Below are 27,731 nucleotides of genomic sequence, written 5' to 3'. Positions count from 1 at the left end.
CTGCCTTACCTGCTGCTAGGAACACAGGCCCTGCAGAGCTAATGTAGAGTGGCTATGGAGGACAAGCCTGTATGTGTATGTGTTCAAAAAAACTACACGAAAAGACGAACCAATCTACTTTAATTTGTACTTTGGGTGTTAGGCAGGGAACGGATGGGGGGTAGGCACAGACACGTGGGGGGTAAGAAGGTACCCTAGCTGTCTATCCAGTGGCTACACAGGCATGAATGCTATGGGTCAGAGCCCAGAAGAGGGACATCAGTTGCAACTCTTAGGCAGGCGGTAGACACCTGCAGAGTAGATGAGCTGCTGGTCACGGACCTTCTTCTGCAGGTAGCCCTGGAGTTCCTGCAGGTCAATCTCAGCCAAAGCAGGGCCAGTCATGACAAACATTCGGAGCATGCTATAGATTCGCTCCAGAGAGAGGCTTTCTAGGTTGGTCAACATGGCTTGGATGTACGTCCAGAAGAGCTAGGAACAGAAGCCAGGGATGGTCAGACAGTCACCTACTTGGCCCACCCTCAGCCCACTATGAAAGTGGCCAACGCACCAGCAATTCCTCTTCCTTCTGGTCAGCCTGGGACGCCATGCCAGAGTCGCTCTCATCATCGCTGTCAATCAGCACCATGTTGTCCCTGTCCTGAGGCCGCTCCTCCTCAATAACAGAGAAAGTGCCTGGAGGCTCCTCCCGCAGCACACCCTGCTGCAGCCACACTGACATGCGCCTCCGCAGCAGTGCCACAGGCATCTTTACCACCTTACTCAGCTCCTCCAGGGTCCAGCTGGCTGTGTGCAGAATCACAGGAATGCAGGGTACACTGGAGCTTTACCTTCTCCAATTCAGTTAACCAGCTGGGTCCCCAAAGGGATGTGTATTGTCCAGCTTGACTCATGGGTAAAAGGAATGGTTGCTACCCCCGAAATCCTGCCCACCTGGGAGCGGGAGGACGGGGGACAATGATGGGACACAGGGACAGTGTATCACCTCACTGCTCATTAGACAAGTTGTGCCTTGTGGCCCCATGGTAGTGTGCTCAGGCAGACCAGATGGGGTTCTAGGGACTCACCTTGGTCCTGGAAATACAGCAAGACCACTGCCTGCACTGGGGTCACTGCAACAGACAGGGTACGGTCAGCCAGCTCCACATCCATTGTCACCAAGCCCAGGGTGTGCTTCCAACTGAGGGTCCGCATAGCCTGGGTAGGAATCAGTAAGAATAATTCAATGGGTTCCAGCCAGGTTCACAGGCTCCTATGGCATACTATCTGGCAAGGAATGGCTCTTGCACCAGTGGCCTGTACCAATGCCATCCCTGGCAGGCAGCAGCAAGCGTGGGAGACCTGGTTACAGTGCCCAGCTCCTGAGCAACCACAATATAATAATGGGTACTGCTAGTAAATTGTGTCCCTCTCACATCTGATCCCTCAGTACCTCAGAATGTGAGCTATTTGCAAACAAAGTTGATACAGATGTAATTAGTTAAGAAGGGATACTAAGCCAGGCGGTGGTGGCACATGCCTTTAATCCCAGCACTCTGGAAGCAGAGAGAGGTGGATCTCTGTGAGTTCGAGGCCAGCCAATTTGAAGTCTAGAGAGGGAGTTCCAGGATAAGCTCCAAAGCTACAGAGAAACTATGCCTCAAAAACCAAAACAAAAAACAGAGAGGGGGGGGGAGAGGGAGGGAGGGAGGAAGGGAGGGAGGGAGGGAGGGAGGGAAGGAGGGAGGGAGGGACAAGGCTAAAACACAGGCACAGAAGGTAGTAGAGATGAGGCATAGAGTATATACCAAAAGCTGGGAAAGCAAGGAGTGCTTTCTTATAGGTGTCAGGAGCAGTGTTGCCAACACCCTCACACTGGACCTCTACTTTCCAGAACTAGAACAGACTTCTGTTGTTTAAAACTACCCAGTCCCTAACACTCTGTTATAATAGTCATAAAAAATGAATATTCTGCCAGGAGATGGTGGTGCATGCTTTTAATCCCAGCACTTGGGAGGCAGAAACTAGCCTGAGTTTGAGGCTAGCCTGTTCTACAGAGCTAGTTCCAGAAAAAAAAATTCTGCTTGTAGGGAGGAATACTATTACATAAATAAATAGCTGGAGTATTGAAGTGGCTTTGGGATCACACCATAGGAAGTGCATGGACGCTGGAGCCTAGATTTGTTGGAGACAACTGGTAAAATACCTAAGGAAAGGATGATGCTAGTGATGGTTTGGGAAGAAGGCCTGCTGTCATCCTAGAGGATGCACACACCATGGAAAACACCACGGGGAACAACACTGGCATAGAAATGTGGGTACTGAGGACCTTCTGATGAGGGCTCAGATGGAAACAGGGAACACAATACTAGACCCAGAGGGAAAACAGCTGTCAGAAAACGGCCAGATTGTAGCTAGCCATTTGCTGGTCTGTGTGACTTGTAGATCCAACTGATCATCTCAGTAGAAACCAGTAACACATGGGCTATCCAGGAAGCTACCCCCCTCCCCTTCGAGACAGGGTTTCTCTGTGGCTTTGGAGCCTGTCCTGGAACTAGCTCTTGTAGTCCAGGCTGGCCTCGAACTCAGAGATCCGCCTGCCTCTGACTACCGAGTGCTGGGATTAAGGACGTGCGCCACAACCGCCCAGCCTGTGCCTCCTGTTTTTTAGACGGAAACTTACTATAATGCCCTAGTTGTCTTGAAACTTGCTATGTAGAACAGGCTAGCCTCAACCAGTAGTGCTGCTGTCGTGTCTGCTTCCCAAGAGCGGGGTGACAGGCATGCACCATACATGGCTCAGGACCAGCCTACTGCTGAGAAATTGTTTAAGAGTTTGGTAACAGCCCCCTGTCCTTTTGGCTTGCCAAACAAGCCCACATGTCAGTATGGACTTTTGTGTTATCTCTGTCACTTTCATTCAAACTGTTAGCATTACTGCTGGTGTAAAACTCAAAAACCTTGGTAGATTCCTGTGATGTTTCCAGTGTCCAAGCCATCGTGACAGAGCACTGAGTCAGAGGGCTGTTATCAAACTCAATTTCTCTAGCTGGGCTTCAGATGTGCTTTGGGGCTCATAACCTTTCTCCTTGCTCCCTTTGGGAATGTCTACTTCTAAACTACACTTGTCTCATCAATGTGCTTTAAACAAGACAACCTCATGACATCAAGCTGGAGAGGAAACCTGTTTCACATGGCTAAGACTTTTTTAGGAAGAGGTGTCAGGATGTAGTTGAATATTGAAGAAAAAAGATGGAGAGTGCTGGAGGAGTCGGGGAAGATGTAATTTGCTTGGCGCAGATACTGTTATTCACAGAGTGTGTGAAGGAACGATGGCCGCTATGACAGTAAGACAAGCCAAGATTTGCACCCCAAGGGCTGCTCCTATTTTAACATATTAAGCCATGAAAGCAGAAGAGTCGACTAGATTATTGCCTTGGAAAAGCTTAAGAGGCAGAGGGGATAGGTCAGACTGTATCAGAGAGAGCAGTAGATTAATATAGAAGATATGAGAAATTTGTAATCATACTGTATACCAGCAAGACCCCAGAGGTCTGCACAGAGTAGGGGTCAGAGCATGGGACCTCTGTGCAGTTCACAGTCCAGGAGAGTGAAGAAGAGGTCCATCGTGGGCATAGCCATTCCCCTGAAAGGCTGGGATGGCTGGCATGGAAGCAGTGCGATCTCATAGGCTGGGATCACAGGTGTGCAACATCATACTCGATTGGAAGAGATTGATTTAAGAGTGGAGGCTGAAATGGTTAACTTTGGAGATACTGGTATTGGTTAAAAGTACTTTGCTCATGAAAAGACAGTTAATTTTAGAAAACACAGACTGTCATTGGCCAAACTGTGCTATCTTCAAAGAGATAGTAAGTAAATACCTAACTCCAGTGACACTTGGCATCTTAGCTCCAAATATGGCCTTATTTGGAAATGGAGTCATTAAATATGTAATCTCCTAAAATGAGATTGTCCTGGAATCGAATGGGTCCTTAATCTGATATAACTAGCATCTTAAGAGAGAAGCAGACATAGAGAAAACCTGGACATAAAGATGCTATTTACCAGCATAGCAGTGATGGCGCACATCTTTAATCCCAGCAGAAAGGAGGCAGAGGCACGTTGATATCTCTGAGTTCGAAGCCAGAGTGGTCTACAGAGCGAGTTCCAGGAAAGCTAGGGTTACACAGAGAAACACTGTCTTGAAAAACAAAATAAAGCAAAGGAAACATTTACCTGGATAAGCCAGGGCTACTGAAAACTGCAACAGGCAGGAAGCAACTTTTTTGTCCTAGAGCATTCTGGGGGGAGTACAACCCAATATCAACACATTTCAAATCTGGTAAACCCTGTAATTTGCAGTTTTTCATTAACGTAGTGCCCAGGACACTGATTCTGCTGTTCTGGTGGCCAAGTGATGCTCTGAGTCCCTCTGGGACCTCTGCATCTCTTAAGGGAGAAACATCAATAAACCCAATTCAAGGATAGAAAAGGAGGCAGTTATCAGTGGCTTCCCCTGGTTAGAGCCAGTTTAGCTTCCCAGCACTGGTTGATAGTCGTGACCTGCAAAATGGTCACAAAACATGGGCCACACAGTCAGCCATCCACAGACCCAGCAAGATCTCCTCTAGGAGCTCTGTGGAGAAAGACAAAGGAATCATGGCCTAGGCCTGACCTCTTAGCACAGCCCTGTTTACCAGAGCACCCAGTGCCCAGCAAAAACGAGAGAAAGGACACTAGAGTACGGCTACTCTAACAAGATGTGGCTAAGCCATGTCTGGGAACCAAGGTGAAAACCCAGCAAAACCAACAGGTATCTCATACTATCAAAGTAGTCAGAGGGACGGTGGGAGAGGACATTGAGTACACAGGACTGGCCACTCAGGCCACTCAACCAGGAAGTGGTAGCATCAGGGCACTCAGAGACTGTAACTAGATACATCACCGCGGAGTAGGACACACTGTAGACCAATAACCACACTTTCACCTGGTGTCAGTAAAGGTCACAAACACTATTCCTAGACTCTTCCAGAAACTGAGACAGGGTTGAGGGCAGCAAGGCTCTCATCTCATAGCTACTGGCACAAACATTCCTCTTCTATAACTTCCCCAATCAGGGCCCTCCATCTTGGTTCCACTTTGTTGCCCCCTGAAGGAAGCAGGTTTTCAAGTTCTCAGAGGGACTCATCCAGAGCACAGATCCTGAGCCTGAAGCAGAACAGGCTTCCTTCTGACTGCAGGCAGAAACACACCTAGACTCAGCACTTCTCCATCACAAACAAGATGCTGCAGATGTTCCCAAGCCAGACTTGTCTGCACGTCCACCTAGTTTCTCCTAGCCTGACCCCTACAGGGTACTATATGCGCCTTCAATTAGGGTGCTTGCCACCTGGATGCCTGCAACCTCTCAGCATCTCTGGGTCAGAGCATTCATTAAGTTGTATTCTATGGCCTACAGAAGGCACTGTCACCCATGGAGCGTGTCAGACTCTTGCCTCCCCTGCCATAACTGACCACAAGCTCAGGAGAAAGGATCCTTGAACTTGGCTATACACCCACTGCAAGGGTCTGACACACACACACACACACACACACACACACACACTAGCAAGAGGCCTACTGGCTGTACCTTCAGTTTCTCATACTTCTTGCAGTAAACATCTAGGGCAGCCCTGATGTCCTCAGGGACCTCCAGCTTCTCATCTTTGAAGGGAGGCCAAAATTCACTGGACAATATGACAGCATAGACCCCAAATGGCGGTTGTTCATCTATAGGCCGCTTCTCATCCTCCTCACGGATATTGGCATTGATGCGGCGGGAATCTGCCATGTCCTAAGAAAGGTCATCTCATCAATGTCCTGAGCTGAATGGAGGGAGCGGGGAACAACTGGCTGGGGAGTCTTGGACACTTACCTTGAGCATGACCTCACAGAAATGCATGGGGGCTTCACCAAAGCGCAGCTTCAACAGCTCCACATTACGGATCTCCCTGGAAGGACAAGTTTCTGGGAGGGACTGCAGTGTGCCTCCATTTCAACTGGTACCCTAAGCAGACAGGCTTCCCAGGACACCACTCTGCCTAGGACATCCTGGGCTGGGGGAAAGGCAGGAAGTACTAGGGCCAGAGTTCGGTCATCTTGGCCAATAAGGGCAGTAAATAGTTAAGTATTTTCCTCCAAACACTGAATGAAGGCGTTAGACCTCAGCGCCCCCTGGAGGTCAACCAGCCCCTTGCCTTACCTCTCAGGGCTGAAACTGAACTGGTGGAGGAGGCGATCTGCAAGTAGCGAGCGGTACTCATTGATAAAGAGGTCCTTACTGCCATAGATGCTGACCAGGAGGCTAATGATGTCTGAAGAGCGTCGCTTGGAACTCGACTTCCCTGCACAGCATTGGGGAGAGGGGCATACCACTGGAACCTTGACAAGGACAGTGACACCCCAGAGATCACGGCCTGGAGGGGCTTGCTCTCAATGTCCTGGGCAGCTGTTCTATCCACAGTGCCTCCTATCTCACATGCACCTCCTGGATCCTCAATCAGCCATAAGAAATACAATAAAGGTCCTTGGGTTTTCTTTTTAAAGGCTGAAGATGTAGAGTTCATGCTAAGACCTAAGCAAGACAAAGAATACACAGCCTTTGAAAACCCAACAGACTGTAGCCAATAAAGAGATGGGACTCGGCCAGAGGTGCCACCTTAATACACTTGAGGACCAAATCACAGACAGAAGTGGGGTACAGACTTCCCATAAATCTGTTCTTTCATGTATGTCCCACAAGGGCACCAACTATAGTTAACTGGAGTGGCTAGACAGTAAGGAAAAGATAGCAAACAACCTGGTGTAAGCAAGGCCCTGACCTCTAATCTCAAGTTTGAGACAATGCTGATTCTGATACAGCCAGGCATGGGTAGCAACATACATGACAGAATCCAATAGACCTCCAAAGAAACTAGCAGAGGGCCAAGGTGAGGCCAATAGGTAAACTGACCTGGATCAGCATCTACAGGGTCAGGCACCCAGTCCTCGGGCTCGCCAGAATCATCCTCACTGTCCTGGCCGGTCTCCAGGCTGGCTGGGTCAGTCTTAGATAGCTCAACAGCCAAGTCTCCAGTCCCATCTGAGTCCCCTGTCAGCCCAGCCACAATCTGCCGTACTGTGTCCTCTCGTGTCCTGACCAGAGGATTGAATGTTGCTGTCACCAACAATGTACAAGGGCATCATGACACCTGGTATAACCCATCCTAGTGTGCCCAGTGCTAACTGGCATGTACTGAAGACAAACCCATCTGGCTTCATAGAAAAAAACAAAAAACTAAAGCAGCACTACTCTGAAAAAAGCAGGGGCTAAGACACTGAGATGAGTTCAATGACTAGGAAGGAGAAAACCCAAGCCAGAGCAGGCACCTAACACTTCTCATCTGGTACCTGGTTCACTAATCCCTAAACCTAGAAACTCTGCTGCCTGAGAGCTTTCTGGCCAGCTTTGCCAGGGAATCCAGCAGAGATACCAAGCCACCCCCCCTTTTTTTTTTTTTTTGGTATTTCAAGGCAGGGTTTCTATGTTGCTTTGGAGCCAGTCCTGGAACTATCTCTTGTAGACCAGGCTGGTCAGTCATGAACTCACAGAGATCCCCCTGCCTCTGCCTCTGCCTCCCAAATGCTGGGATTGAAGGTGTGAGCCACCACCGCCCAGCCCCAAGTCTCCTTTTTAATCTGTCAGATTTGATCAACAAGGCTAGGTCCTAGACAAGCTTCTCTCTATGCCAGGGTCGGAGAAGTAGACCATGATACACATACACGCGCACACGCACAAGTTTCTCTCTCTGCTGGGATCAGGAAAGTAGGCCCTGACACTGACACTGACACACACACCACACCTCGACAATGTGTGGTAGAAAAGACAACTACCTAACACTAGTAAAAGAAAAGAGGCCCCTATCCTGAGCCAATCCATGTCTATGGCATGTCAGGACCAGAGCTCAGCAGGAGTGACCCAAGTGCTAGTGGCACTTACCTCAAGTAGCGACGGATAGGCTCACAAGCCACCTCTAGGATGACCATAGAAGGATCTAGCACACGTAACGCCTTGATGGCAGAAATGTACAGAGTGATGATGTCACATGTGTTGACACCTACAAGGGGGTTAGGGGATAGAAATCATAAAGCAGCCTGGACAGCAGCCTCCTAAATGCCAAAACCTGAGTATGCAACTAACCACACTGGCTGGGTGATCTGAAGGTCACCATGTGACCCTTATCCAAGGAGACTGCAGACTACCTTCTTGCCCCTACCCCATTCAACTGATTTATAATCACAGTCTCCAGAATTTTCCAAAGAGCAGTCTGCTATGGTTTGACTCTAGAATGGCACCAACAGGCTCATGGTTTTTGTTTTTCGAGACAGGGTTTCTCTGAGTAGCCCAGGGTTTCTCTGAGTAGCCCTGGCTGTCCTGGAACTCACTCTGTAGTCTGCCTGCCTCTGCCTCCCGAGTGCTGGGATTAAAGGATATGCTGCCACCTCCAAGCTAGGCTCATATTTTGAAGGCTTGATTCCTAATTCGTGGTGCAATTTTAAAGGTCCAAGAACCTTTACCAAACCATGTGTGGTGGCACATGCCTTTGATCACAGCAATTGGGAGGCAGAGACAGGAAGATCTCTGTGAGTTCAAGGCAGTCTGGTCAAATAAAGAGACCATGTCTCAAAAAAACAAGAACAAAACAAAAACAAAAAAGGGCCTTTAGTAGGCAGGGTTGAACTAGTGGAAACATTACTTCCTGAAGTCTTGGAGTTTCCTGTCTGTGGCTATGCCATCATACCTTTCCCATTATGATGGACTGTAACCTTCTGAGACCAAGAGAAGAAATCCTTCTGCCCTGAAGTTGATTCTGCCATGCATTTGGTCACAGAAATACAAAAATAATACATAAACCACTTACAACCTTTAGATCAAGTCAGACAGGCTCTGACTTCCTCCAAAGATGGATAAAGCTCACGGTTAACTCACTCTCCCAAAGACTTCAAAAACTGCTTCTTAAACTGGGTGGTGGTGATACATGCCTTTAATCCCAGCACTTGAGAGGCAGAGACGAGTAGATCTCTGTGAGTTCAAGGCCAGCCTGGTCTACAGAGTGAGTTCCAGGAAGGCTCCAAAGCTACAAAGAAACCCTGCCTCAAAATTAATAAATAAAAAAATAAAAAATAAAAATAAAAAAATTGCTTTCATTCTTAACCTGTTCCTTTCTAAAGAACTTCATGTGAGCCCTGAGAGTTATTTGAATGGCTAGTCCACAGTGGCTACATATGGTACCTGGGTGAAGGAGTCGAGTCTCTAAGGCCACCTTGAGGGACACAAGCAGTTGCTGTCTCTGATCTGTCCTCTCCAAGCAGTATTTAAGGTCCTCAATGGCTGGCCGAGAGTCTGGGAAGTCTGAAAGAGAACCATGCCACTTGAATAGGTAAGTAAAAAGGCATAATAAACACTAAAAGAGATATTACATATAGTATATAATATATGTATTACAAATACAGGGTTTATATATACAGATACATATGTATATATAGTATATGTACGGTATAAGTGTGTATGTGTGTGAAGATAGATAGATAGAGAAAGAGAGGGGGGGGGGGAGAACAAGATACACAATCTGGCAAGGACTCAGACAGGAGCCACCCATCAGGTATAAAATGTTGTAATTTTCTATGTAACCTTCACTAGAGGCCAATCTGACCAGAAATGACTATTTCATCTGACCAGAGGCACAGTTGACTGCTCACTGACTCTCAAAGACTCTGACACCCACAGCTGCCTTAACTCACACAACACAGTCATCCCGTCTGTGGTGTACAATAGAAGACAGCTGGGGGCTGGAGAGACGGCCTCAGAGGTTAAGAGCACTGGCTGCTCTCCCAGAGGTCCTGAGTTCAATTCCTAGAAACCACACAGTGGTTCACAACCATCTATATATTGAATTCTGGTGCTCTCTTCTGGCCTGCAGGCAGAATACTGTATACATAATAAAAAGTCTTTAAAAAACAAAAGTAGACAACTGAACTGTCCCATGCTGTACTAGCAGTAAAATTTAAATTTCAGTCTCTTGGGAAAAGAAAAACAATTTTGTCAAATGACTCCTGCAATTAATAAGGACTGCCTTCAAACTCTTTTTTTTTTTTTTTTTTTTTTTTACTTAAAATTTTTATATGTATGAGCATCTGCTTGTAAGGATAAGGAATATTATCTGTCTGTATGCTCCATGTGCCTGGCAGCAGTGAAGGGCAGAAGAAGGTTTCAGACCCCCTGATGCTGTTAACTGAACCTGATTCTTCTGTAACAGTAACAAATCATCTTAACTGATGAGCCCTATCCCCCCAGCCCTATCCTACTCACTTTGTATAAGCTGACACTGGATCAACATGACAGACTGACACATAGGGGCCAGTCCCAAGCAGGAGCCAAAATGAAAGAAACAGGAGTGGATATCTAGAAGTGCTGCTCTAGACTCGGAGCCACAACAGGAGGTCTAGCTCTGGTCAGTGCACCACCCTGCCAACAGCTGAAGGAAAAGCACAGGCAATCACTGCAGGGTCAGAGGCAGGACCAACCTCGGATGATGCTGAAAAGCTCCTCGATGCGCAGGCTAGCATAGATACGGTAGAAGAATCTCTGCACGTGGCAGCGCCAACGACGCAGTGTGTTCCCAGCTTCTGGAGAACACGGCCTGCTGGGGTTGTCCTGAAGGAAAACTTTGCCAAGCCAACCAACCACTCTCTCGATCCACTGTGGAAGACCAGCGTGTGTGAGGTGTAATGACATTAAAAGCGCCAGCCTGACCCCAGTAACCACACACTTTTGGCAGGATCCTAAAGGAGCCTCCACCATGTCTGGAAGCCAAAAGCACCAAACCTACACTCCACTGTCCAGGGCTCAATGTGGTCGCTCCAAGAGTTTCCAAGCTCATCACTCTAGGCCATCACTGTGGGGACACCCACTCTGACCAGGCCCCATCATGGCTAATATGCATCCACAGGGGATAGACATTTGAAAAATGGGAGGTTGGGAGTGAAGCAGAAACAGGGTGGACAGCTTCACGGGGCTGAACCTACCTTTTTCACAATGCTGTAAAGCCCATAGCAGAATTACATGCCATATACCCCAATAGTATCGGCAACCAGAGGCCTCCACTGGGACACCCTACCTCTACGCTAGGGTATAGGTATTAGATTGTAGGTTAATCCAGGAGGAACTGTTAAGCTAAGCGAGCACACATTTTGTACGGCAGTGGCAAGAGAAGGGTCTGGCTGGCTATCTTGCCATACTTGCCTGGGGAAACCTCTTGGAGCCAGCCACCTCTGGCCCAGGATTATTATTCTAGCCACAGGACCTGTCTAGTACCTACCAGATTTGTCTAGGATTGGCCTCTACCCAGCACCACGATAGCCTCAACCGTCACTACTCCTGGTCAACCTGCCTACTGCTAAATATGCCTGTGGAATCCGCTTCTGCCGTGACAGGACACGGCCCAGGAGAAGAGTCTCACCTTGTGGAACTCTCGCAGAAAGGAGCGCTCATACTCCCCTCGGCAGCGGTCTTCCATCCTTTCCCGGGTCACCTGATGCAGAGTGGTGGTTACGGCCTCAGCGCTGACCCGCTCCAGCAGACTTAGCCTATGCCTGGAGGAGATCCCTGCTCATGGAGAACCCACAACACACATCTGTCCCTTACCTACAAGGGCTCTTCCCTTAAGGATACACAGGGCACACACCCCATACACCTAGGTCCAGGACCGAGGGTAAACTTGTTACACAGTAATCCCTGGCTATGCTGGGCAGTGGTGGCACACACCTTTAATCCCAGCACTTGGAAGGCAGAGACAGGCAGATCTCTGAGACAAAGTGAGTTCCAGGACAGCCTGGACTGTCACAGAGAAACCCTGTCTCAAATAACAAATAAAAACAATCCTTGGCTAAGGTACAGACGGAAAGACGGTGTCACCAGTCAGTTTACCAGCTCTACACAGAGGTCTACTGAATTCAGGACAAATGGGCATCCAGAGAAACGGAGGCATGGCCAAGGAGGCAGTACTCACAGGACCTGGCTGAGCTGGTGGAACTGCTCCAGTGCCTGTCGGCACCAGCACTGCTGTTTGTCACTGCCGCAGCCTGCGCACAGAGGGCTCTGCAGGAGTCGGTAGTACCTGCGGCGGGCATACCGGCTGTCTAGCTCACCCTCAAGCTCAGGGTCTGTGCCCCCTTCTCCTTTTCTCTTGCTCTGCATATAGACTCTCAGGAAACGACTATAGAGCCGCTGGACCATCTCCTGGAATGCCCTGGGGGTGGAAAAGAACAGGACTCCCCGTAACATGATGTGAACTTTTTCCCGAAGCCCCTGAGCTCCAGAGCCCATCAGCAAGCCCAGACGAGTCCATTTCTCTAGGAGTTCTAGGCTGTGCAGGTAGGGATCCAAGCGGCTTTCCAGCAGACCGAAGGCATCCAGGAGCAGCTGGAGGCATTGGGGTTCATCGACGGAGTTTTCGCGCTGGGCGATGGCATTCCAGAACTCCGGAGCAATGTTGCCCTGCAGGTCGTTCTGCAGCACCTCCACGAACCACTCTTCCAGGACAGAGTGCAGACCGTGGCCCCTCAGAACCTCCACCGCTGAACGGAGCTCTTCCTCCTTTGGTGGAACTCCACCGCTGGTCCGGGAAGATGCCTGGAGCACGGAAAACCGTGAGGGGGTGGGGGTGGGAAGGTGGAAGTAAAAAAAGGAGGGGGATGAAAAAATTCAACAGCCAAAAGCTGCAAGGGGACGCAAACCAATCAGATAGCTGAGGAAGGAGGCAAACCCATCACAGGATGCTCGCACGGAGCTGTGAGGACCCAACTCCCTAAATCATGCAGAGTCGCGACCCCACAGGCCCGCCAACCTTTCCCAGGCCTCACCAGCCCCAGCGCGGCCGGCGGCACCAGACCAGTGCTCACGGTATTCCAGGCAACCACGAGCTCCTGTCCAGGCCTAGAGTCGCAGTCATCGGCGGTGGCAATTGCCACCGCCTCCGCCGCCGTCACCGCCACAGCCTCGGCCTCCATCAGCGTCCACAAAACAGACCCGCCCAGCGCGGCGCACAGTGATGACACAGGCGCGGGACTGGCGCGCCGCCGTGACGTTCGCGGGTCCGCGCGCCGCGGAGGCAGTGCGCAGGCGCGGGATTGGCGGTGCCGGGCGGCGGTTGAGGCTTCCAGGCGCGGCGCCGACCATGACCCAACAGGGCGCGGCGCTGCAGAACTACAACAACGAGCTGGTCAAGTGTGAGCAGCGGGCGCGGGAGGCCGCGGGCTGCGGGCGGGGATCCGGCCGACCCACCCGGGAGGCCGCGCGGACGCGCTTCACGAGCCCCGCTCTGCGGCCCTGCCCCGTGGCGTGCCGACCGGGCTCCGAAGCTCACGAGCCCGCAGCCCACGGCTCTTGTCTTCCCGCCCCCTCTAGGCATCGAGGAGCTGTGTCAGAAGCGAGAGGAGCTGTGCCGGCAGATCCAGCAGGAAGAGGACGAGAAGCAGCGGCTGCAGAATGAGGTGAGGCAGCTAACGGAGAAGCTGGCCCGCGTCAACGAGAACCTGGCTCGCAAGATCGCCTCTCGCAACGAGTTTGACCGGACCATCGCCGAGACCGAGGCCGCCTACCTCAAGGTGGGGCTCTCAGCTGTGCACTGTCAGTGCCTCGCTAGGCTCGGAGGCTGTGGGCCGGACGGTGGAGCCGTCTGTGGGATCCGAGGGAGTGAGCAGCGGTGTATGGGAAAGAGTACATGGTGTGGGCCAGAACAGCTTGTTTTTTCAGGGAGGGAGGGTTTGGGTGGGTGATTAACCCCCCTACACACACACACACACACATATATCCCTCTGTTGCTGGTTGGTTTCAGCACAGGCCAGATTGAGATTTCCCATACTCCAGCGAGAGAGGCTGAGGCGGTGGGATTTTCCTACCAGAGAAATAACAAGAGGAATAACAACTCTTTTATTTCCCTGGCCCCAGATCCTGGAGAGCTCCCAGACTCTGCTGAGTGTCCTCAAAAGGGAAGCTGGGAACCTGACTAAAGCCACAGCCTCAGACCAGAAGAGTAGTGGAGGCAAGGACAGCTGACGAGTGCCCGTCTCAGCCGTGGCCTATGGCTGCTCAGTCCCCGACATGCCTGTCCTAAAAGCATCTCTGTTCTTCGTGGCCTCAGATGCCTTCCCACGATCTCAGGTGCCCAGAGGGACAACTTCCGACCTCCACCTGCCTTGGGTGACGAGAAAAGCCCTAGGACAGTCCAATGGAAAAGGAGTTCCCAGCTCTGTGTCATGGGGACCCTGAGCTCCTGGTTAGCTCCATGAGGGGCCTCTCTCTGAAGCCCCTATATTTCCTTGGGCTGCCGGGAAGGTCCTGGTCCTAGTCCAAGTACTGTGGGAGCCCCTCACTTTGTCTCCTCAGCCACTAGGGGCCCAGGCCAGGCATGCTGAGGAAAGATTCTTGGCTCCAGAACTGAAACCTTAGGGTCTATCCCCATGGCCTCTGACATATCAATAAAGGTTGTTTTGCAAAGGTCTGTGGCATCATCTGCCAGCTACCATGTATCCTGTTGGTAGGAAGGCCTGCAGTTTTCCCTGACTATCCTATCTTCAGAACACAGAACTGAGGCCAGCCCTAACCCCTAACTCTCCTTATAAAGGTGCTAGTCCCTTCCCTGAGGCCAGCACACAAACCACTTTCCTGTGGGGGCTTTGCTATACCATGGTGGTCAGTACAGAACCTGGCTCAGAGACAGCTGGCAACACTATATTGTTAGGAATGCTCTTAAGACGAGCCTCTCCGCCTATGCAAATAATTCCAGTTAGACCAAATTAGACTTAATAAAAAAATTCCCACATTTAATAAATGCAGCACTCCCGGGGGGGCCAGGAACATAGGGAGGGAGGGGGGAGAGGGGAGAGAGAGATATATGGGGGGTGTGACCATGCAAAACCCAAAAACCATGTGTTTCTTTTCTTGGCAGCAGCCTAAATAACCTATGGGAGTAGTCCTGACCCTCCCTGTGGAAGGGTCAGAGCTTGGCGGGCTTTTCTGGAGGTGGAGTCCAGACCAAGGCAACTCCCAGAAGGAGGGGGCTTGAGATGGAGTTTTCTGCTCCATTGGCGCCCCAAGGATGAATAATCAGGCTGGGGTAATGCTTCCAGTCATCCCAGACTCCTTGGATATGGGGGCATCAGAGGGCTGGAGTCTCACTTTCCAACATCCATACCAGCTGTTTTGGTTCTAGGTCTCAGCATGGACTAGGGTTCTTCATCTTGTCCATTCCTCAAAGTTCTGTTTGGCCCAGTATATTGCTGCTGCTGCCAGGACCCAGCTCTCAACCACGGTGTCGCTTATTCCTATTTCCAGGAGCCCTATGGCCCAGCTCTTTACCACAACTTCTCGGGAAAGTTTGGAAGTATTTGTTGACCAAGAAGATCCAGAAGAAAGATTTGATAGTCTACACCTATAATCCCAGCACTGAGGAAGAAGGGGGCCTTAAGTTCCAGGTTGTTCTAGGCTGCATGTAAACTGTAGGCCAGCTCAGGGTACAGTGTGAGGCCCTTTTTTTAAAACAAAAAGTGTCCATAAAACTGGGCTTCTTCTCTGAGTAGAACATACCTAACACTCCATCTGAGCCAAGTCAAGCATTATATCTGCCCTTGGATGACAGGAAGGCATTTGCCCATGTCTGTAGATAGCCCTGCATCTTCACGGCTGCCTAGGCCTCTGAGAACACAGCTTCTAAGCAGACAACTCTGCATCTCCCTAAACTCTTGGGAGTTCTCTGTTGCTACAGCCTTGTTACAGTCTCACAGGGCAGGAGGAGGCATCCAAATCAAACATAAGAAAAGGTTTCCCAAGTTCCACTTAGCCCCATTCCTGTGGTGTACACAAGTAGCTACATTCCTAGGCTCCTGGCCCCCTGGTGAATCCTGTCATCTACAGCACTCACCTTCCTCCCATCTGGCATCTAGATCCCTGGGACATGGAGCTCCAGACCCCAGAGAGTAGGTCCACTTCCTACTGCACTAACTTTGAGGGAGAAAGTAGCAGGCTTAGTGTGAGGAGAGAACAAGAGCAAGAGCCTGGACCAGCAAGACCTCAAGATGAGAACACCAGACTAAGGCCACCTTTTGCTTCTTTGCACAGGTGCCCAAGTTAGGTCTCCACCTTATTCTCAGACTGAGGACTGTGTAAAAAAAAAAAAAAAAAAAAAAAAAAAAGGCAAAAGCAGCCTTGTTACAGTGTTGTTTATTGAGTCCAATATCAGAAAGGAAAAAAAAATACCCTATCTGTCATGAAGGGTGCAACCATAGTAGAATCAGGGGCTGAGGACAGGAGCTTGGGGTTCATTCAACAAAGAGCAAATAGCTGGGACAGCCTCTCACTCCTGACAGTGGCCCCTCCCCAGAAGGTAGGAGCCAAGAGGCAGGACAGACAGCACTCTGGTGCAAGGTCTGTTCAGGCTCCCTACCTCATCACAGATGGGATGTTATGGACAGATGTCAGCCTGTCCCATAGGCAATTCCCACCTGTTCTTCCTTGGCACCCCCAAAGGGGAGTGAGATTCAGACCTGAACCTAAAGGTAGAAGGTGACAGGGAGAGAGGAAGGTCCAAAGAGCCAGATGGAAGGGTACAGAATAAGGTCAGGGCTCCTGGGCATTGACTGGCTTCCAGAACCACCACACCTGGGGCTAAGTCTTAGCCATCCTGGCAGCTCCGGGGTCAGAAATAGAGTGCTGGCTCGCTGCGGAAGTCCGAGAGATCATTCTGACTGGCAGGTGTGAGCTGAAAGAATAGAATATAGCCACTAAGCCTTTCTAGGCATCAACCCCTTCCCCAGCAGGCCAGCCCTTGGGGGTCTGGGTGTTCACCCCTCTCTCCACCTGGCTTACCATGACCTCCTTCGGTGGGAGTTCCACCTCACTTGGAGCCTGCATCAGTGTCTGCTCCTGCCACTTGCTGAAGGCCATGGAATGCTTGGGAGTGTAGCTGGACAGGCCTGTGAACCAAAGAGAATAGGTATGGACACATGGAAAATGTGGCCCAGGTTCCACTCCCAGCCTGCCCATCCCAACGGGCGATGATTACCTGAGCTGCCATCTGGTAGTCGGGGGCTCTCAGGTCCCACACTGCTTACAAATGTGGCCCGGGGCAGGAAGAGGGAAAAGGACTTCTCTGAGTCAAGCCCTACTTCCTCCACCTCACCATCTTCTTCTTCCTCCTCCTCCTCCTCCTCCGCTTCTTCTTGGGCCAGGGAGCTCTCAGAAGGGTATTCAAATGTTGTGTGCAGGCTCTTGTCATTGAAGGAGATCTTCATCTAGGAGTAAAAGCCATGTCGGCAGGGCCCTACCACCCAGCTAAGCGGAGGCACTAACAGGGAGAGAAGACCCTTCTACCAAGAGATACAGGCCCCACCTGTCCCATCCTCTGCTTGCAGCAGGTCCTAAGACTAATTCCACATTCTGGGTATCTGAGCACCAACCACCACACTGCAGGAGCCTGCTTAAGAGGCTGATACCCAGGAAGTTGGTGCTAGGTACCATCATGCATTTTTCAGGCTAGTGGGGAGTCCCACTTCCATAGTTTAGGGTACCAGCAATACCATCAATGACCCCCCCCCACTCTGCATATATCTCAGTGACTCCAGAATTTCATATTCAAGCAAATTCTCCCTTCTGTCCCAGTAGCCTGGTTCTGAAGGACGGAAAGCTAGCTGTGGGCATCCTCTGTCACGATCCTCCTGCATGCTGGGAGTATCCCCGTCCCCGCGCTTCAGTTATGATTGCTGAGGTTCCCTAGCCCTCAGCTGCGCTCAGCTTAGTGGGCTGGTAATGAACATGAGCGCTCATGTGCAGCAGATGGAGCAGTCTTGCCGGGCTCGAAATATTAAACTCCCAGGCACAGGACACCGACAGCCAGCTCAGGTTCCCCCTCTTCCCCTGGAAGGAGCCAGAGGCCCAGCAGGATGGAAGAGTAGCCTAGCAGGAGGGTTGAGCCTGTCCTGAGGTGGCAAAGTGACCCTGGCACAGGCCACAATGCACAAGGGCCCACAAAAGCAGGAGGCCTGAACAAGTCAGCATCCTGCCTCCTGTCCCTCTCAACCAACGGCCACACTTGCCCACATAGCTATTAATACCCCTGAGCCCTCTCTGCCCATTGGGAGATTTTTCCCCCTGTCCCCAGGACCAGGGCCTGCTCAGAGAGATCTGTTCTTGCAGGTCCTCCCTACTTTGGCCATCTGCACACATGAACAGGAGCTGGAGAGACTCCCCTGGGTCAGGAGATGTCTACTCCTGTCATAATGAAGGCACGCTGTACCCTGCTCTGGCCTCAAAGGCCTACCTAGTCCTTGAAGACTAGATTGAACTGAAGACAGATAAGGTAGACATTGTCACCTGGCCTTCCTGACTAGCCTTCTGAGACAGGTACCCTAGAAGGAGCCCAAGACAGTATAGGGCCTTCTAAACCTAAGTGGCCCCTGGATGGAGCCCTTGAGGCCCATCCCCCTACAACTGAGAAAACAGGACCAGCTGCCAGGGCCCAGCTGGATTAGCACACCCTCATTAATCTGCATGACCAGTTCCCAGCAGGGAGGCTGAGGGGATAGATCCATGTGTGTATAGTGCCTGGCACGGCCTGGCCAGGCTGGGGGTGGGGAAGTGGTTCATAAGCCTGCCAGTCTCAGTTGCCCCCCCAGTCACTTACTATCTCCCTTGTCTCCTCTGCCAGACCAGTGTTCATAGGCCTCCTCCCTTCCAGCAGAGGTCAGTGGGTCACATGGTGACTCATGCTTATGACCCCTGCCAGGGTGGAGCTGCCAGGGCAGGCGGGGGAGGTACAGACAGGGATCGTCACTATATATACCTGGTCATCAGTATCTGGGGGACTTTACCCAGCACACCTCATACAACAGGCAGGTGATGGAACCTCTGGGCTTTCACGGGGGCCTTTAGTGGCAGAACCTCCCAGCTTTTACAGGGCCCTTTTGTTCTCCTTCAACCCGCCCTACCCATACACACCCAGCTTGGGTTACCAAATGGTGTCCACCCTGGGACTCAAAGCAGGGAAACTGCTCCACTGGCCCGGCTGAAGGTGATGTTTAGCTAGACCCTGCCCCCACTCCCTTGCTTGCACTGTCTGGCTCCCATCCCCCATTGGCCCCCAGCCAAAGTTCCCAAGGGTGGCAGGACAATAGATCAGAGCCACCCAACTGGGATTCCACACCTGCTTCCTCCTGAGGGCAGACCCTGCACCAGTGAGATTTCATAAATAAGGGTCCAGTTTCTCTCTGGGGTCTCTGGCTCCAGAAAGACCATCTAGGGAGTCACCTCAAGAAGACTTGAGGGAGGGAAACTGCACATAAAGAAAAGCAGGTGAGAAGACACTCAGGCCAGCTTTAACTGGAGGAGCCAGTTGCAGACTGAGGGAAGGTGATGCTGCTGGAAACAGCCAAAAGGACAGACGCACCTTCAAATGGGAGCCAGGCTGAGGGCTACAACTGGGCCACAGAAAGTTGGGGTGAAGTTTACACCTGCCGGGAACGGGGAGCCTGAGCCCTGAGGATACTAATATGCTTGGGTGTGGCACAGGAACCGGAGGTGGGAAAAAGGAAGAAGCAGCCACTGGTGCTCTCAATCAGGGAGGAAGGGGTAAAAGGACACTCCTCTTGCCTAGAAAACAGTGAGGGCTAGAAGGGAAGAGAGGTGCAGAACAGACAGGGACTCTCTTTCCCAATAGATAGCCTAAATGGAATGTTTCTGCCAAGCTGCCTCTCAAGGACATTGGTCAATAAAGTGAGCCCTCACTACCCAGAGCAGGGCTGAATCCCTGTGAAGTCACAATATGCTCTCCAAGCAGCCGAACCAAAGTAGGCTACCCACACCATACCCTGCTGCCTAGAAGGCCCAGTGAAGAGCAATCCCTCAGCTATACCCTGGAAAACCACTGGCATTGCCTTGGGGTCACCCAGTCATGGGGGAGGGGAACCAAAGTGTGCAGATGCCCCCAAATCCTCTGGGCCCACCTACTCCAACCAAGAGGAAGCAGGAGTCTGGGCCAGGACAATGACTTGAGCTGCCAAACAAACACACTGGGTTTCTCTAGGGGCTGCAGGCAGGAGGAATGTCAGGGAAAGGACAAAGTCCATGAAGGCCTCACCCTGCACACTGCTCTGAAGGTTGGGCAGCTTTGGGCCCTGCCCCCTCCCACAGGCATTCTGTGTCTTGCTGGGCAGGGCAGCTGGTGCATGCACAGGCAGGACAGCACAACCAGCAGGTTGTGCTGCTACAGAAGGTCCTGCCCAGGCCACTTGGCCGTAATGAGCATCGTCCATCTGGACCCCCAACTCCCTCAGACTGGCCCAGACAGCCAGGCTGCTGGCCAGGGCCCTACCCCCAACAGTATTTGGGCCTTGCCCTGTTTTTGTTTTGAACATCACACCTGCTCTTCTCCCTTTAACCCAACCAGGAATGACTCCCACAATTGCCTCCAGACAGGGCAGGGTAGCCAGGATCTTAGTAGCAGCCTTTCAGTCTCAAGATGAAGCCAAGTTCAAGGTGGAGGAGTATCCCCGGATAGAAACAGGAATCTGAACTCAGCTCCTGTCCCATGAGCTCCATGGCCTCATGAAGGAAGCTTCAGCTTCCTTCCCAACATAAGGGGTGCTTTCATCACTTCTTGTCCAGTACGGGGAGGGGCCACCTCAGAGATAGCAAGGTCAGGACCAGGAAGCAGGGAAGGAAGGAGTAGAAAGAAGGGGAAGGGGCCTGAGTCAATATGCCCCAAGAACTCAGGGTAAAGAACAGATGAGAGTGGAAGAGATGCGGGCTCATGTGGTTAAAAACTGTTAAAAGCTCTGAATGTCCTCACCAGAATCCCCCAAGAGAGATCACTGTAGATTCCTGACCCAGCAGATTAATTGGCAAGAAAGATGATGCCAAGGCCAATGGTGTCAGGAGAAAGTGAGGGAAAACGTAAAGAGTGAGGAGGTGTGGCTAGTCAGAAAGGGTCCCCATGGAAACTGAGGCGGGAGGTGGTGAAAACGGGCAGCCTAGCTTCTAGCTCTTCTGGAGCAGAAACTGTGGGTGCCACCTTGGCAGAAAGGAAAGGTGCACCTCCCTTTACCAGCTGACCGAGAGTCATGGTGTGGTTGGTCTTGGAATTTGCCCCAGGGGACAAACACGGACCCTGGAACAATCAGGAAGAATCTGAGGAACGCTTTCCTTGTACCCAGAGGGTTCCAAGCCACTAGCCAGAGGTAGACAGGAAATAGGGCTCACTCTGGCCAGTTCTGAGCCTCTAGGGGATTGCTCTTGAGTCTCTCTACTCAAGGCCCTCTTTGACCAAGTCTGGCATGAAGCATGGGTACTCAGTCCATGCTTACAGAGGCAAAGGCCTGCCAGACTCTAGCTCCTGTACCTTCCAGGGTGCTGCGAACCTCCAATTAGCACCACACAGGCTATGTCTTCAGACTGACCTCAGAGTGTGGAGGGTCTGCCCTAGCTTCTCATTTACACTCTCATATCCAGGCTCTGGATATATGTCCAAGCCAGGCTCCATAGGAATATGCCAGGCTGCCTTCAAATCAAAGACCAAGTGAGAGCCAACAGGCCAGGCTATTTCCTGAAGGTAGACCTGCAATTAGTTGGAACTAGCCATTCCAAAGGGTTGCAGGGGCTCCCCGCTGCCTGACCAGCTCTCCCTTCCAAACCTCAAGAGTAAACAGCAGGCTGACCAACCCCAGCCTTGAATTGTCATAGCTCCACAAGGGCCCAGAACCTGGCACAACCACAAAGCCCAAGTCTGTCATCTATCCAGAAACCGACCGTGCCAGCAGCCCTCTCCCTACCATTTACCTTTTTTCTGGAAGAGCCAGCCTTGATGAGGCAAGACTTCTGCAGGGCCAGGTAACCACCGATCACTTCAATCTCATGTACAGTGGGGTAGCGTTTCTTAAGGGTGTTCTTCAGGGCAGGGTGGGGTCCTGAGAGGCTGTCAGTGTCCTGTTCCTCAGCCTCCTGCTGCTGGGACTGCCCATTGGCCGGACTGAAGTGTGGCTCCTGAAGCGTCTCTGGCTTCCTCTTGGGCACCACTATGAAAGTGTTGCTGCCTCTGTTTGGAAGCTCTGCGGTGTGCCCAGGCCTGGCAAGGTGCAGGTGGTACTGGGGGGGCCCATCAACTGCTGAGGAGGGCAGTTGGGCTTCTTGGGAGGGCTCCTCTTCTGAGTCTACTTCATCAATGAAGGTGACTGGAAGTCCTGGCCGCCCAGGCTCCTGACGGTTCTTGGCCAAGCCAGGAACCAAGCCCTCAGTCGGCTCTGCTTCAACAGTGGTTGGTAGGAATGGAGACGGTGAGGATGACTGCTGCCACCTAACAGACCTGTCTGTGACAGCGGTGGCTGTCCGGGGACAGCCCTCCTCCCTAGCTGCCCACTGCATCTCAGCAGTCAGGGTATTCCTCTCTAGGACAGGTGCACCATCCACTGTAGACACCGACTGGGCTCTGAGCCCCTGGCTCTGAGAGGTCCAGCCTACCTCCCGGTTTGGCTCCTCTGACTGCTTCCCCTCTTTAGGATGGTTACCAAGGGCCTTGCGCTTGGGGATTAACACGAAGGAGTTGCGGGAGTTAACACGGAGGTTGGCCAGGGCCCTGGCCTGAAGGTCCCCAATTGGGATAGTTTCCACATCTGGCTTGGGGGCTGGCCTTATTTCGAAGGAGTCATTGGCGCTGGTGGCAGAGGAGACCCACCGGCGCTGGTTGGGAGTGGCACTGGCTGGGCTGGGCGCCGGCAAGGCAGGGGGCCCAACCGGAGTGGCACTTGGGGTCCCAGGGCTTGGGGGTGAGTGGAGGGAGGGTTCCCCTGACTCCACCTTTGGCTTCCACTTGCCCGGAACAGGAGGAGAGCCCGACAACCCATTGACAGGGCCGGCCGGGAACTTCTGGGTCACGGGTCCATTAGAAAGCGAGTGATTGACCGCACCGCGGGGCAGGCCCCGGGGGTGGACAGTGAAGGAGTTGCTGCCGGTCTTCTGTAGGAAGTCGCAGCGCCGGGTCCCAGAGCCCGCGGTACCATCCGGGTGCGCGGGCTCGCAACAGGCGGAGCGCTGACCCGCGCGCGGGGCAACGGGAACAGGCGAAACAGGGAGTGCGGGCTGGCTGAGACGCACCGACGGGGCAGAAGCCAACGACCGATTGGTGGGAGCGCGCGTGGCAGTAGATGGAGGCGCCACGGGAAGCTGCGGAAGCCCAGAGCTGGAGCGCTCCGGGCTCCCGCGGCTGCGGGGGGCGGCCGACGAGTCGAACTTCTCCAGCAGTCGGCTGACACGGCCCGGTTGAGGCGCCTCCTGAGGCGCCTCGTACACCACTACCTCGGCAGCGCGGATGCCCGCAGCGGGCGGCACGGCGGGCGGGAAGCCAGGAGTTGACTCGATGATGAGGATGTTGTCGGCTCGGATGGTACGCACGCCCGGCACGCGACGGTACAGCTCCAGCAGCTGCTGCGCGGGCCGTGCCCCTCGCCGCCGCTCCGATTCAAGTCGCATGAAGGGGTTCTCGCTCAGCGGACCCAGACTCTCCGCCAGAACCAGCTTCTCGTTCTGTCCCTCCGGCGCCGCTCCGGGTCCCGGGCCTCCGCTCAGGGCGGCCAGTTTAGCTCGCCTCCGCTCAAGGATCTCCCGCTTCCAGGCGGGCATCGCGGTGCGCGACCCCGGGCCAGGCCGCCCTAGGCCGGCCATGCTTGCGGACGCAGCCACGGACGGGACTGCACAGGCTGCAGCTCGCCGGAGAGACTCTCTGCTACCTGCCTCAGTACCGCGCCGTGCCACGCCCCCCTTGGTAGCCGCCAATTGGGCAAGTGCGCTCTGACCCAAGGGCAGACTTGCCCGCCAATGGGAGAGGTATATGGCCCAATTGATTGGAGGACACTCACTTACACCCTCCCCTAAGGCGTCCTTATTGGACTACGACCGACACCGGCCAATCGCTATTGGTGAAGATCAGTGGACACGCTCCCCAGCGAGGCACGGCTCAATGGCTGCCCTTCACTTCCGCCTCTGCGCTCTGGACGGGGCACCTGTGGACCACAATTAGGGCTGGTTTTGGCAGGGCACCTAGCAGACCCTTGCGACCTAGATGACCTTGGTACAGTTCCGACTTCCTCGACACCCAGACAGCCACTGTTTTCTTGGGAAAGAGCTGTGCGCAAGAGCCGGGAGGTCCTTGCTCCCATGGGCCGTGTACAAGCGCCTGGGGCTTTCCGCCTTTGGGCCCAGGCCCTGCTCCAATCAGGAGTCCTTGAACCGCCGCGGACACAGGCGAGGGCCCCTTCAGGACCTAGAAATCCTGCATCTGAGATCCACTCAGGCATAAGAAAATTGTTTTTTCGAGAATCTCGGTTTTGTAGATCCCAGAGCTGTTGATTAGACCTATATATGTGAGCCTCTGGAACAGTTTGCCATTTGTGGCCCTGCGCACCAAGGAAGCAGCCTCATTTCTACACACAAACAGGTTACACATGCAAGCAGAGCGACACACACTTAGGCAGCTCTGTCACACAAAAGAGCACAAAAACTAGGGTAAGGATAGTCCCAGTTCTGTTGAACTCCCTCCAAGAGTGGGAAGGGGGCTAGTGATTCGGGCACAACCTCACAGCTGATAAGTCTTTAGGAAGTTTCTTTGGGCAGAACTGCATTATTACCCAATCTGTACCCTTTTCCAGTGTACACAGTAGAGCAACTGCCTGGAGGCATTAGAAAATTGGGGAACCAGGCGGTGGTAGCGCACGACTTTAATCCCAGCACTTGGGAAGCAGAGGCAGGCAGAGTTCGAGGCCAGCCTGGTCTACAAAGTGAGTTGCAGGATAGTTATACAGAGAAACCCTGTCTTGAAAAAAATAAAATAAGCCAGGTGGTGGTGGCGCAAACCTTTATTCCCAGCACTTGGGAGGTAGATGCAGGCGGATTTTTGTGGGTTTGAGGCCAGCCTGGTCTACAAGAGCTAGTTCCAGGACAGGCCCCAAAGCTAGAGAGACCCTGTCTCAAAAAAACAACCAACCAACCAACCAAACAAACAAATAAATAAATAAAATAAAAAAAGAAAAACAAAATCAGGTACCAAGTTTAGGAGTCTGTGTTTCCTTTATCTATCTGCCCTACAGACAACAGCCAGGTCTGTTTCATGGAATGTGGGTCTCTGCAAAAACAGTGTATTCCTCCTAGGGATGTGTGCCTTTGCTGGTTTCTGGGTGCATGGCAGTCTACAGTCTGGCACCACCTTAACGCTGACTTACCTGCTTGCCCGTTCCATTAGACAGGAGATTATAAACTGAATTGCAGCTATCCGAAAGCCTTTCCCAAATCACTTTTTATTTTTCTCTTGATAGCATCAGAGATTGAACCTAGAGCCTTTTGAATGCTGGGCAAGCACTCTACTACTGAGCTACGGCCCCTCAAATCACTGCTCCAAAGGAAGCTTCTAATACTCACGGCTTCTTATTAAGCACTGAGCCATCTCTCCAGCCCCCTACTCAAGGCTTCTTTACTCAGATTTACCAGTTCCAAATTACCAAATCAAAACAGGAACACAAAACAAAATCTAAAAAGTGTTAAAGGAAAACCACTCCAAAGTTCAGCTTGTATCTTGCTTTGACAAAAGTCATCCCTATTCTGGGTTGGACACATTTTCTTCCAGCTGGGGCAAATCAGCCAGGCTAAAGTATCCATTCCCAGACAGAGGAGGGGCAAGCTGCCATACTGGAGCACAGATCAGCATCCCTGTTCTGCCAAGGGCCACATGCAGTTATTAGCCTAGTGACTCTGTCACCAGGAGACATGGCAATGTCACAAGAAACTTTCGGTGAGCAAAGCCTGGCACACTACAAACATCCTACATCTTCAGGACAGTAAAAACTGACCGGGGCTGGTGAGAGAACCTATACAACTGCAACTCATTCCTGGGGCTTCAATGCCCTCTTCTGGCCTCCAAGGACATTGCACATGGGGTGCCTACCCACATATAAATCCTTTTTCTTTTTTCTCTTTTTGGTTTTCTCGAGACAAGCTTTTTTCTGTAGCTTTGGTGCCTGTCCTGGAACTAGCTCTTGTAGACCAGGCTGGCCTCGAACTCACAGAGATCCTCTTGCCGCTGCCTCTGGTGCACGCCTTTATCCCCAGCACTTGGGAGGCAGAGGCAGGCGGACCTCTTTGAGTTCAAGACCAGCCTGGTCTATAAAAGGAGTTCCAGGAGAGCCAAGGCTACACACCCTGATTTTTTGTTTGTTTGTTTTCAAAAAGATCCAGTTCTGCTGAAGAAGCTGTGCTCTGCAGGTCACATTAGATCTGTCGACTGTTAACTTTTGTGGATGCTCTTTTAGACTCCACTCCCCTCTTCTCTCGGGCTGCTGCAATCTCACAGCCCAGGCTGGCTTCCAACTACACTGCCGGTGATGACACTGTAGTTTTGATCCTCCTGCCTCCACCGCACCCAAATGGGGATTACAGGTAAACACTCTTAACAATGAAGCTATAGCCCCAAGTCCCTTTTCTCCCCTTTCTGTTTTACAGCCACTTCAGGAAACACTGCGACATCCTGTTTTAAATCCTTTAAAAATGTAAAACTTAGAGTTTAAGATGGATCAGCAGGTAGAGGTGCTTGCAAGGGGGCCAGACTACCTGAGTGTCTCTGCTATCACAAGGCTAACAAATAACCAGCATGAGTCGTGTGGCTCTGTGCGCCTGCGCACGCACGCACGCACACACACACACACACACACGCGCACACACACACACACACACGCGCACACACACATACAGAGAGAGAGAGAGAGAGAGAGAGAGGGAGAGGGAGAGAGAAAGAGAGAGAGAGGGAGGGAGAGGGAGAGGGAGAAAGAGAGTGGGCAAAAGCGCGCGAGAAAGAGACAGAGAGCGAGAGCATGAGAGAGGGAGAGAGAGACAGAGAGAGATTTTAAAATGTAAAAACCATAATGTAGCTCAGTTGGTAGGATGGTGCATGTCTTTAATCCTAGCCTTTGGGAGGGAGCGGCCAGCCTCTACGAGTTTGAGGTCTGGTGTATAAAGTTCCTGTTTCAGTAGTAATAGTACTACTAATAATAGAATGCTTGTCTAGTATACATGATGCCCTGGGTTTGATTCCCAGAATCACATAAAACTGCAAGTTAAGCCAGGTGGTAGTGGCACACACCTTTAATCCCAGCACTCGGGAGGCAGAGACAGTCTACAAGGTGAGTTCAAGGACGGGCTCCAACGTTACAGAGAAACCCTGTCTGGGGGGAAAAAAAAAGGAAAAACAAAAGCTAAACAAACAATATAAAACCAAACAAAAAAGCGAGTTTGAGGCAAGTGTTGGCTACATAACACCCTATTTAGAAAAAAAAAGTAAAAAACAATTCTGATTCTCACATCTGGGCCATAAAAAAAAACACAGACCTCAGGCCATCGCTTTTCAACTTTATAGGGTGTCATCAGAGCTCACAGTGGCCATGCACACTAACACGGAGTCAGGGGCTCTGTTATGGCACTCTAGAAAGTACAGCCTGTGGTTTTCAGCTGGAACAGTAGTGGTGCAAGTCACCCATCCTCTAAAATAAGAAACAAGAACTTTCCAAAAACAGTCAGTCTAGCACCCATTGTGCTCTACCATACATTCCGGGGCACCAACCACCTCAGCCCTGTGAGCCACTGTCCA

At 51.9% G+C, this 27,731-nt stretch overlaps 3 protein-coding genes across 3 annotated transcripts; 1 reads left to right on the top strand and 2 right to left on the bottom strand.

Annotated features, from left to right (window-relative positions):
* Window positions 1-103: 103 nt before the first annotated feature.
* Window positions 104-13,088, bottom strand: Anapc2 (anaphase promoting complex subunit 2). The gene is made up of 13 exons (XM_038337712.1): window positions 12,922-13,088; window positions 12,069-12,691; window positions 11,520-11,652; window positions 10,585-10,759; window positions 9,293-9,412; window positions 8,000-8,117; window positions 6,974-7,155; window positions 6,224-6,365; window positions 5,897-5,972; window positions 5,612-5,815; window positions 1,068-1,197; window positions 551-786; window positions 104-471 (listed from the first exon to the last, which is right to left on the bottom strand). The coding sequence occupies exons 1-13, from the start codon at window positions 13,066-13,068 to the stop codon at window positions 259-261; spliced, it is 2,499 nt and encodes an 832-aa protein (XP_038193640.1). The 5' UTR covers window positions 13,069-13,088; the 3' UTR covers window positions 104-258.
* A 67-nt stretch (window positions 13,089-13,155) lies between these two features.
* Window positions 13,156-14,561, top strand: Ssna1 (SS nuclear autoantigen 1). The gene is made up of 3 exons (XM_038337453.2): window positions 13,156-13,287; window positions 13,466-13,665; window positions 14,009-14,561. The coding sequence occupies exons 1-3, from the start codon at window positions 13,236-13,238 to the stop codon at window positions 14,114-14,116; spliced, it is 360 nt and encodes a 119-aa protein (XP_038193381.1). The 5' UTR covers window positions 13,156-13,235; the 3' UTR covers window positions 14,117-14,561.
* Window positions 14,562-16,263: 1,702 nt separating this feature from the next.
* Window positions 16,264-23,813, bottom strand: Tprn (taperin). Its single transcript, XM_038336810.1, has 4 exons — window positions 21,887-23,813; window positions 17,121-17,349; window positions 16,925-17,031; window positions 16,264-16,817 (listed from the first exon to the last, which is right to left on the bottom strand). Exons 1-4 carry the CDS (start codon window positions 23,762-23,764, stop codon window positions 16,755-16,757), a joined length of 2,277 nt encoding a protein of 758 aa, XP_038192738.1. The 5' UTR covers window positions 23,765-23,813; the 3' UTR covers window positions 16,264-16,754.
* Between the last annotated feature and the right edge of the window lie 3,918 nt (window positions 23,814-27,731).

Source organism: Arvicola amphibius, chromosome 7, assembly GCF_903992535.2.
Source record: "Arvicola amphibius chromosome 7, mArvAmp1.2, whole genome shotgun sequence".
In the NCBI taxonomy this organism is placed as follows: Eukaryota; Metazoa; Chordata; class Mammalia; order Rodentia; family Cricetidae; genus Arvicola; species Arvicola amphibius.
The sequence above is the reverse complement of the archived record's forward strand: the minus strand, read 5'-3'. Positions and strand labels throughout refer to the sequence as shown.